We start from the raw sequence: 11,802 nt of genomic DNA on the forward strand, positions 1-11,802 counted from the left end.
CTCTCTCTCTCTCTCTCTCTCTCTCTCTCTCTCTCTCTCTCTAAATATAAATATGACCATAATAGGCATAAACTAACCTGAATGTTTATGTATAACATTAAGGTTCTGACCTATAACAGCATATCCCATTCATTCATGGTTTTGTTTTTTTTTTTCATTTAATGATTTTGTGTTAACCCCTACAATAGCTAGTAAAATGCCAGCAGTCAAATGACAGTGTAGTTTCTCTTGACTCAGAGTAAGGTAACTGGGTTAGATAAACATTCCTTCCTACATATGACCCTGCTGGTGCCATTTATAAACAGACTTTAACAACGGACTGGATGGAGTCAGATTAAACTGGCTGTCAGTAACTCTCCCCTAGGTATGAGGAACTGCACTGACGAGAGCTCAGGATCTGGCATGTCCACCTTTAGTCTTTGGATTTTTATGTGGGAATAGCCAGCATAGCAAGGGTAGAAGGACACATTAACATACATTGCTGATGGGATTCTAAATTTGCAATATTTGAGGGGAAAGCAATTTTCATAAAAACTTTCTTTAAAAATGCTCATGTCCCCCTCAAGTTTTGAGGGAATCCATCCTAAGAAGGAAAAAAAAATACATACATGGCAAAAACCTATATACATAGATATTTGAGGTAAGATTCCTTTTAAATAGTGAACATTGGAAAGGTCCAAATATCCAGCTGTGGGATGAGTAATTTACTAGCTGAGTACTTTTATTTGGTTGAATATTATAATAAAATTATTTCAGAAAATTTAATTTATATGAAATGTTCATAGTTGTATATATTTTTAAGGGCAAAATTGGGGCAAAAAATTGTATAACTAGTGTATTTTGCTGGAAAAGAACAACATGTAAAGAAAAAAAGAAACATTAACGGTTGCATTTGGGTTTTGGTATTTTAATTTTTTCCCTTCTCCACATTTTTCTATAATTGCTGTGCCTAATTCTTCAACATCCAAGATCCCCCTACTTCTTTTTACCTTTTCTAAAATCCTTAAGTGTTTCAGTGTGGAACTTTTAGATTAATCACAAATCTGGGTCTGGGACAGAGTAGGAATGGATTTGGGTGCAAGGAACTGTGTCGTGGTGAGGGCAGGGGTATAATTTTCTGGGCTTTTCTGATCTGAAGCTTAAAATAAGACCTTGGATAAATCAGATTTTCATTCCAGTAAGTGGACATGTGTTGCAATAATAGTTAAACTTTGCCTGTTTTGTTTCTTGTGCAGACACCCTGTACCATAACCATGAGGCTCAATGCCCATTGTCCTGTTCCTATACTCTCTGTAGAGTTGTCAGGTTCAGGAGGACTAACTCCCCTTTGAAAACACAGTCCCTGTCACCCAAGGGAGAATACTCCTTGAAACAAGCGATATTCAGAACATGGTTGTTTTGTGATCTCGTTTCTTATGTGGGAATGGTGTGTGGTCTCATGAGTAACAGCACACACCCCTGCCGCTGCTTATCTTCATCACGGAATTACACTGAACTTTGTGGGTTTTGGCCTTATTCTTCTCTGGCATCTCTTTTCTAACTCCCAGATTTCTTAATCAGCCTAGTGAATGTGTAGAGCACTTGGTTATAGAGGTATTATTTATATCAGATTTGCTCTTACCCCTGGAAAGAAGGGATGCTATTTTAGGCAATCAGGCCAGACTCCCAACATTTCAGATTTAGGTTGATCCCTTTTGCTTTCCATGTAATCAAAAGCGGTCCCTGAAAAAGTATTTCCTGCATATATATTTACAGATATGTGGAAACATTTTCTGGCATAGCCCTGGTTCAAGTTTTAGTTTTGTTTTTCAAGGAAGATTTAAGTTTTATGCTTTTTTTGGATTCATAGATTTTCTTAGGTGCCAAGATACATTATAGTAGAATTGCATTCTGATTTAACAAATGTGTATTGAGCACTAGTTAAATTAAGTAATGTTCTATTTTTCCAGAATTAAAAGATTACTAGACATAAAACCTTTCCTCAGGCAGCTCAGCATACACATACACACAACCATAGACACACAGTGTGGTAAGTGCCGCACACATACAACTTCGTGGATTAGCATAGAAGAGAATGAACAACTCTGGGGCAGTGGAAGGAAAGACTCACCTCCATTCATATAGGAGAAAAGAGCACAGGGCCACATAAGGCCCGAAGGCAGGAGATAATGCAGCATATCCAAAGTGACATGCAGTTGGTGATCACTTGGAATTTAGTGTGCGATGGGAAGAAGTGTGGGGGTGTGGAATTAGGGACATGAACCTGGACAGATAGGTAGGGTCAGATTACAAAAGCAGCAGTGTGCCATACTTAGGAGTTTGGTCTTTATTACGAAGGCCGGAGGGATCATTGCAAGTGCACAAGTAAGGAGTGAAAGGATCAGTTTTTGTTTTAGAAGTAGCATTCTAGCTGTAGTGTGGCAAATGTACTGAACTGGGGAACAGAGAGGAAAGGAATTTATGGCAGTAATGGGACAGGCAAAAGATCGTGGGGACTAAACAGGATTTGGCAGAGAAGGAAAGCTGATGACGGAGACCAGAGAGGATTTGGCGAGTGGCGGAATGAACGTCAGGGGCCTAGGTGGGCATGAGGGTGACTTTAAGGTGTGAGGAAGTGAAGTCATAAATTCCTAAAGAAGTTTTTGGGGAGGGGAAGAGGAAAAATAGTTTTGAACATAATGGTTTTAAGCTGCCATGTAATGCTATAATTAGAAATAAAGAAAAAAATGAGAGTTGAATCCAACATTTATTTAAGCAGAGCATATACGCGAAGTGTGGGCCTTCTTTAGAGTAAACATTAAGGAGAAGTACCAAAGTAGTGCTTAATGACCACTTCAGGATTATTTTCTTGCTATTGGAGGACATTCTAAGCGCATGTGCAATAACTTGAGATAGATGTAAATATCGGTGTGATAGCTTCTCTCCTTGTCTGACAGAACAAATTCAGAATATGTGCAACATTCCTACCAAAATTGACATCATATTCCACCTCCAGCTTTTAGGATATTCTTGGACATAAACTTGAACTCTATCATCTAGTTAAACAGGTTTTAAATGTTATGGTTTTGATTATTTCAGTTGTACTTATGAAAATGAAACACTTTTAAAACCTTGCTAATAAGGCATCTTAATGTTTCATGCACTACTGACACCACTAACACCCTGAGTTAAACAGAAGAACAATGATGCAATGTTTTTATTCTCTGTTAGTGAGCAGGAAGTCACTCTGCCTTACGTAGCTTTCTTGTTGAGCAGATTCTCTCTAGGAGCAGTAGACTGCAGCAGTGACGGCCATGGTTTCTCAGTGAATCCTTATTCTCATAGTGGCTCTTTTCCTATTTGGTAATTCAGATTATAAAATAAAATTACATGTGTGTATGATGTAGGCCCTCAATAAATGATATTGTTTATCTTGAAATCTTACTTAAATCTTGATCTCTTAAATCTTAAACCTCTAAGCCACTTGACTATTTAGCTTTTTTCCTATTAATGATTTACTGCAGAATTTACTTAGGGAGGGATATGTAATTGAAAACTAAAATTTTAACCTTACTGATTATGGATTTCACTGCCATATCCCTCACCCTTTCTCCCCATCCTTCCCAGTTTTTTGTCTCAGCTTTCTACCCTGGTGATCTGGAATCTACTCATATTCAAGTAGTTGTGGATTTCCTGATAAGGGACAGTGTGCAAAATGGTGGGGGTTTTCCCCATTGGTATGTTCTTAGCCATCTCTGTGAACTCAGATTAAGCTGAACACCATAAATGTGTTTATGATCTTGCCTGTTGGCAAAATCATGAGGTGAAAATGAAAGTCTTTAAGGTAACATTTTTTCATGTCTCACTGGGGTTGTTACGGGAATGGAATGGTTAGATGTGCCACAGAGAGAATGAAGGAGCCGGGAGGAACTTTGTCAGTTAAACAATTAAAATATTTCCTAGCCACATGTTAGTGTTAGCCTGTTCCTAAGTGCCACATGGAGCCTAAGGGTGGAAGCACAAAATGCAAAAAAAAAAGAAAAGGAAAAAAAAAAAAGACATGCACTAAGCACTAAAAAACTAGGGTACACTGGCTAGACCACAGTTATTGTGTAGATTAAATCAGTTTAACCAAGGCTCAAATAAGCCCATCTTCTGTTTATTCAATATGAAGGTTTCTTAACATTCTATATTGTATGTATTATGTAATTGAATTGTTTAAGATACATTAGTGAAAATGACTATTTAATGGTAATCTTTGATGAGTATTTTGGTAAAGAGAATTAACCATTCTTGGGCCCATCAGTTTATTAGAATTTTACTTTTCACTTTGAACTTGACTTTCATAAGAAACAAGACCAATGTAAAGAGATTTTTGTTATGTGAATGTTTTGGTATTAAGTATTTCAAATAAAAAAATTAAACAATTACTAATTGAGACAAACTGGATTTTCGTTTGCTATCTCATTTTCTACATCATTTAGATGGGTTATTTCTAAGTGGTGAAGAATTAAGAATTTATCACTTATACATACACTGGGTTTTCAATTTCAATTTTTCATTTCTTACTAGTTTTAGTTTGCTTTTGATTTTCTAAGTCATTTTAAAGAACTTGCCAAAGATAGAATTTATAAGGTGTTTGGCGATTTGTATGTAGAAATTTAAATATAGTACAAAAATATTAAATGTCACTTAATTTGTATTGGCCTAAATTATCTTGACTAAAGCCGTTCAGTCACATAATTCCAAATGCTTTTTCCCAACTTTAAAGTTTGATGCTATTTATTGAAGGAACTTACGTGCCACTGCTAAATCTTGTATCTACTAGAAAAAATTTAAATCGGACATTACATAATTAAAGTGAAAAGGAAAATATATAAAGATTAACATATTTAAGTTTTGATACTTCTTTTGTTTAAAATCACCTTTGACCTTAGCTAACAGCCTGGGATTTCATTTGAGTGGAACATGGTTTTAAAAGATTATAAAGATTATAGAGGTCTTTCATTTGTGTTGTATAACATGTTGCCACTAGGAGAATAAATTCTTATACCTTTTCTTTTGCTTTTAGGATTTTCTCATTCAGCGTTTACCTTTGGTATAGAAAGCCATATCAGTCAATCAAACATAAACGGTGCCCTTGTCCCACCTGCTGCATTGATTTCCATCATCCAGAAAGGTCTACAGTATGTAGAGGCAGAAGTTAGTATTAATGAGGTAAGGAAGACTTATTTCAAGTATTAATTCTGACTCTTAAATATGTCTTTATCTGATGTTTGCTCATTAATGACCTGGCTTCAGCTTTCCCTGGTTGACAGAATCTAAGGGCGTTATTTCTAATGTAGCAGTCAGGTCGCACAGGCGAGGCGTGTTGGCTCTCAGCTGTCAGGACCATCAACTGTGGCTTGTTTCCCTTTATATGGTTTTGTAAGTAAACAGAAGTCGTTTTCTTTGAAACAACAGCATTGTGCTGTGGAATGCTAAGACCATAATCGATGGTCTGAAAAGTCAGAGAATCTCAGATTATTTGGTTATACCTGATTTTGGAAGGCTATAATTGAAGCTAATTCTTCATATTATTGCCTATTTAAGGCCTATATATAGGTAGTTTAACTCAGATGTCAGCCAACTATGACCCAATAACCAAATCCTGCCTGCTGCTTGTTTTTGTAAAGTTTGATTGGAACACAGCCATGCTCATTCATTTATGTATTGTCTGGCAAATTTTGTGCTACAGTGGCAGAAATGAGTAGTTGTGACAGAGACCTTACGGTCTGTAAAGCCTAAAATATTTACTATCTGGTCTTCATGTAAAAAGTTTGTAAGCCCTGCTCTAGCTGAAAATATGGTCAGGATTTATGATATGGGGAGCTTTTACCCTATTTTCATTTTAGAGATTAACATGTTCCCCTTTCCTTTCACATACATTTTTAAAACTGAAGCACCCATGGTTTCTATATCAGTATTTATTACTATAATTATATAGCATACTAAAATTGATTTTATTACCTTTGTTTCCTCATCTCTGTAACTGAAAAATCCACTAATACTAACTTAAATGTGTCTTCACTGTCATTTAGCACTTTACCTCCCAAAGTATCCTTTATTGCAGAGGGTGCTAAAGATTTTCTACCAGTGGCTAGAGATGAAGTCTCCTTTTACCTGAGAAACTTTTTGTAGATTTAATATAGTACTCCACAATGTATCTGTGTTGTTTTTTAATATTTTGAAGTTACTTATAAATTAAAATACTTTCTCCTACTCCTCAAACACTCTATTACAATTGATAGTTTAGAAAGATCTGTGTTTTTGTAGCTCAAAGCACTGTTAGGCGTCAGGAGTGCATGGTCATCAGCTTAAGTGAGCCAGGCTTCACGGGCGCGTGTTGTTAGCTCATTTGCACTGTTTCTAATGTGCTCTGTGTTTGTCTCTTCTTGTACTTGCTGGAGAACTTTTTATTGTGAACTTCCTAGTATAAATAAGAGCTTTGGAAAATTATAGTAAGTCCATAAAATTAAAGAGCAAGTAGCCCATGAGTTAAGATGGTGCTTCTCAAATGTTACTGCATATAAGACTCCCCCAGAGAACTTAAAACACGGATTCCTAAGCCCTTCAAAGATTTTGATTTTGTAAGGTTGAGTTTCCATTTCTCATGAATTACCAGGTGATGGTGGTCCTTGGGTCACACTTTGAATAGCCCTGGTTAAGAGATTCCAGCTGCCATTGCTGGCTGTGTAACTTCAGCAAGCCTGTCAGCCTGATGGTGCTTGCATTTTTTTTTTTTTAAGATTTTTATTGGGGAATTGGGGGGATGGGAACAGCACTGGGGAATTGGGGGAAGGGGAACAGACAAGTCCCTGTCCCCTTGCTCTTCAGTCTAGCTGTGGAGGACGTTGCTTCACTGGCCCAAGCTGGCACCATCATTGCGCTCTTCCCGAGTGAGGCAGATCAGTCGTCGGCTTCTGGATGGCCTCTCACGGCAGCTTGAGGGCCGCTCACGCTGGCAACATTAGTAAAATGAGATGTTGTACGGCATAGTATCTGAAGTCCATTTCTGTTTTAATATTTTAATCAAATTACAAGAAAATTTTGAGTCCACCAAAGCTATTTTAGAAGTTTTTAGTTGTTGTTGTTTTAAAGATTTTATTGGGGAATTGGAGGAGGGGAACAGCATTGGGGAATTGGGGAAGGGGAACAGACAAGTTGCTGTCCTTTTGTTCTTCAGTCTAGTTGTGGAGGACGTTGCTTCACTGGCCCATGTTGGTATTATCATTGCGCTCTTCCCGGGTGAGGCAGTCAGTTGCCGGCCATTGGACGACCGCTCACGGCAGCTTCTGCCAGCTGCCAGCTGCTCTCAGTAACTTACGGCAGCCCGCTGCAGCCTACGTCGTCACCGGCGACTCACGGCAGCCCAGCTCCAGGTCGAGCTGTTGTTCAGCATCTTAGCTGTGGAGGGCAGTGTCACTGGCCTGTGTGGGATCCGAACCGGGGCCTTGCTGCTCAGAGCTCGCGCTCCTAAGCCAACTCTTAACCAACGCACCACACGGCCGGCCCAGAAGTTTTTAGTTTTAAATAAATATTTACTATAACATGGCACCAAATCTCTTATCATTGTATGAATAATTTCATATTGGTCATTGCTTTTGACTAACAATTTTGGAATATAATTAACAAACCTTTTTATCATCTAGGCTTATTATTCCTTTCAATAGTTCAGCTGTATCTGTGTAACAATAAGAACTAGGTGAGGAGGAAAAATTAAACAGCTATTTGCAATTGCTCCTTGAAGTTCCCTTCTTCCCTTTGACTCCTTTCCTTTTTACATGCATTTAGAAAATTATCTAAAAGTGTTTTTTTTTTTAATGAAGCTAATTATTTCTGCTATTGACTTGTTTGAATACGAATTGCCCTAAATGTGTTACCTTTGATTTTTCCTCTCACAATTTCCCAAATCCAGGATGGTACCTTGTTTGATGGTCGACCAATAGAGTCCCTGTCACTGATAGACGCCGTAATGCCTGATGTAGTACAAACAAGACAACAAGCTTACAGAGATAAGCTTGCCCAGCAACAAGCAGCAGCTGCTGCAGCTGCTGCAGCTGCCACAAACCAACAAGGATCTGCAAAAAATGGAGAGAACACAGCAAATGGGGAGGAGAATGGAGCACATACTATAGCAAGTGAGCCGAGATAGAATTTTTACAAATTCCTTTTCAGAAGAAATATTTTGCTTTATGGGGATGTCGCATCTTCCAGGATGAAATAACATAATCTATATCATTTATGCCAACTAGTCCCCCTAACTTGTATACACAATTCAGATTTTTATTCCTAAAGCTCCAAAAAGCTAGATTTACTTTCATGAATTTTCTTTTCTTTTTTTAAATACATAGAAACCATTTTTCTACGGTTAAATGAATTCTGTATCTGCATTTGATTTCTAAATAAAATTTGTAATAGTAGTCATTAACAAATACAATAAGGCTCTGACATAGAAATATAAAGGCAACTCTCATGTTATATGAATGATATCAGCAACCCCTACTGGCAGAAACTCAGAATAGTATTGGCATGGATGTATTTAATTCAAACCATTTTTTTATTATTTTAGTCATGTTTGGGTCTAACTTTTTGCATTCTTTCCCTACCCTTACCCTCACCTCTGAACATACTCATATACATACATCTTTTTAAAATAATATGGTCATACTTAACTAAAGATAGGGATTTATTTTCCATGTGTTAAGTACTGTATAGTCATTTTTACCATTACCTGACATAGTAAAAAAAAAAAATGTTGCATTATGTATTATAAAGGAGATAGTTGCTCGTTAAGAACCTCCCCCTCCCTCCCATGTTGAAATATTACCTAACTGGAATTTTCCACTTGTTTCATGTGACGCAGATAATCATACTGATATGATGGAAGTGGATGGGGATGTTGAAATCCCTCCTAATAAGGCAGTCGTGTTACGGGGCCACGAATCTGAAGTTTTCATCTGTGCCTGGAATCCTGTTAGTGATCTCTTGGCATCAGGGTATGTTTCTCAAAGTGAAACTAAGATGGATTTTAAAAGAATCTTACCACATTATTATTACATTTTATAAATATATTACTCACATTTTTAAATTTCTGTTGCTTGTTGTCATTTTGCCTCTGTAAATCTTTATTTCTCATAAAGTAATCTTAGATGGTCTCATTAAACTTACTTCAGGAGTGCTTGGGGCTCTCAAAATGGAGACAGAAATACAAGAAGTGGAAATTCTTGATAGCCTTTTTTAATTTACCTTATTAATATTAGGATGTAAAACAATTTTATTATTTTTTTAATTTTGGGATTCTTGAGAATATTATGAAGATTTAAAATATATTGCGTACTATAGGTCTGGAGACTCTACAGCAAGAATATGGAATCTTAGCGAAAATAGCACTAGTGGCTCAACACAGTTAGTGCTTAGACATTGTATACGAGAAGGAGGACAAGATGTCCCAAGCAACAAGGACGTGACATCTCTAGATTGGAATGTGAGTATCCCTATATTGTCCATGATGGATGTAGTTACTAATCTACTTAATCTGTCTGAGACTCAGACTAATGGCAGGGTTTGTTGTTTTGTTCAGCTAGTTTTGGATTTTACCAACTAATAAGAACAATAAACTAGAGATCCTCGTTCCCAGATGTGGTGTTAGAAACAAAAACGGGCCCTTGAGCAGTTAAGCCAAGGTTCCCCTTCCACCTCCTCAGTTTATCCAGTGGCAGAACCTTTGTAACCCTGGTGGTTACCCACTGCGTGTCTCATGTTCCTCACATGGACAGTAAGCGTGTGATAATGGTACCTACGTAAATGAGGTAATAGATGAAAACCAGTAACAGGCACATACTAATCCTTAACTACCAAGTCCTTTGTTGAGGGATAAGAGAAATCTATGTAAGAAGAACATATTCTTGTTTTTCTTATTTTGCTGTGAAGTGATGAAAACTGCCTATTAGGGACCATTAGCAAGCTTTATTCTCGCTATAGTAATCTTATAATTCTCTGATTCAATGTATGATTTAACATTTTTCAGGGATAACTTGATTACTCTGATCAGAAAGTTTGATTTTATTGTTGATAAAGTTTTACCCTTTCAGTTTCAAATACGTGATTAACAGCCTAGTTTGTTTATTTCCATTCCTATGATTAATTTGTGGAAAATTAACATTTTTAAAGTTCCTATATATTTTCCTTTGTTCCATGTTGCCTTTTTCTTTTCTTATAACTTTGCACCCACTTTTTACCTGCCCTCAGAAACTTCTTAAACTATTTCAGTGTTACCAAGAATTTTAGGGGTTAGCTGTCCTTTACTCAGCAAGTAAACATCCTTTCCTCCTCTGGCTTCTGTTTTACCACTTTTTGTGGGGCTTTCAATGGGTCTTCTAAATGTCATTCCTTGGTGAATGTCAAGTATCTGCCGTAAATGTGAAATATTCTAATAACAGTTAAATGCCCTTTCTGGATTATATAATTGAAAGAAATGTGTTTCTCTGACAGAGTGAAGGTACACTTCTAGCAACTGGTTCATACGATGGGTTTGCCAGAATATGGACTAAAGATGGTAAATAAAGCATTATTCTTTTCATTTGTTGTTGTTGGTCTATGTTGCAAAGCTTGAAATAATTTTAATGTTTTCTTTTTTGAATATTAGGTAACCTTGCCAGCACCTTGGGGCAGCATAAAGGCCCTATATTTGCATTAAAATGGAATAAGAAAGGAAATTTCATCCTAAGTGCTGGAGTAGACAAGGTAAAAGAACATTAAACTAAATCCTATAAAGGTTAATGTGTTAAAGAATATAACTGGAGAGTAATATATTCTCTGCTAATCACATAAACAATAAAACATTCATACTTGGGGAATTCAGGTATGAATTTATGATGGTAATACAAACGCTCCCTTAGATGTTCTGTCAGCTCATGGCTGAACGGACTTACCAGAATGCCTTTTACTTTTTATCTGTGTGACCACACTCCTCATTCTTGCTGGAATTTGAGCCATAATGAATGTCATACTTCCCATACTCTTTGCTTCCCTTCTACAGTTTCTAGTTTATCTCATCAGTGAATATGGCTCTGGAGTGATTCCGTGGGAAATCTTAGAGCCAGTCTGTTATCTGAACTCCTGGTGCTTAAAATGAAAATGTAACAAAACGCAGCATCTTTCCAGCTTTTTTCACCGAATTAAGCTGGAAAATATGCATAGGTTGAAAATATGGCCTTTTCCCCCATTCACTTTCTTAGGTCATCCTCTTTACCACACCTCCCAAAAGGAGTATGGGTTTTAGGATTATTTGAATCTAGGAAAATACATGCTCCTAGGTAACTGGGTGCATTGTCAGAAGTACAGAGAAAAAAGGGAAGAAAAGTGAAGGAGGCCAGGAGTGGGAGGGGAGAGCCTTGTCACTGTGCAATACTTCACATCCCCAAAGTTAAAAAATTTGTGATGGGAGGGCACTAAAACGAATGGTGAATATATCCATTCATATTTAGATGTCATACTTGGATGTAATGTAAAAGACATTGTTTTAAATATCATCAAAATTCAAGCTGACTTTATATATTAATGTGAGTTTTAAAAATCTTAATATTGAGAATTAGCTAGTTATTTTGTTAACCAAGACTTTTCTCTCCTTATAGCCAAACAGTATAACGATCTTACATTAAGTACACTATTGAAATGGAGTTTCTTAACCAATCTAACATAACGTCTGGTACATTGTATTGGGTTGTCAGAAAAGCCATTACGCATGTTTGCAACAGATGGCACTAGTCCATTCTTGGAAGT

At 36.9% G+C, this 11,802-nt stretch overlaps 1 protein-coding gene across 6 annotated transcripts in view; it reads left to right on the top strand.

The window, feature by feature from the left end:
* The window catches only part of TBL1XR1 (TBL1X/Y related 1), a 157,131-nt gene that overhangs the window by 116,352 nt on the left and 28,977 nt on the right, over positions 1 to 11,802 (top strand). For all 6 annotated transcript variants that reach the window (XM_019625488.1, XM_019625492.1, XM_019625489.1 and 3 more), the window contains 6 exons: positions 5,051 to 5,196; positions 7,937 to 8,159; positions 8,885 to 9,017; positions 9,364 to 9,505; positions 10,513 to 10,576; positions 10,667 to 10,764. In XM_019625488.1, coding sequence (XP_019481033.1) covers positions 5,051 to 5,196; positions 7,937 to 8,159; positions 8,885 to 9,017; positions 9,364 to 9,505; positions 10,513 to 10,576; positions 10,667 to 10,764 — 806 coding nt within the window. The remainder of the gene's footprint in view (positions 1 to 5,050; positions 5,197 to 7,936; positions 8,160 to 8,884; positions 9,018 to 9,363; positions 9,506 to 10,512; positions 10,577 to 10,666; positions 10,765 to 11,802) is intronic.

Source organism: Hipposideros armiger, unplaced genomic scaffold (genome assembly GCF_001890085.2).
Source record: "Hipposideros armiger isolate ML-2016 unplaced genomic scaffold, ASM189008v1 scaffold_631, whole genome shotgun sequence".
Classification (NCBI taxonomy): domain Eukaryota; kingdom Metazoa; phylum Chordata; class Mammalia; order Chiroptera; family Hipposideridae; genus Hipposideros; species Hipposideros armiger.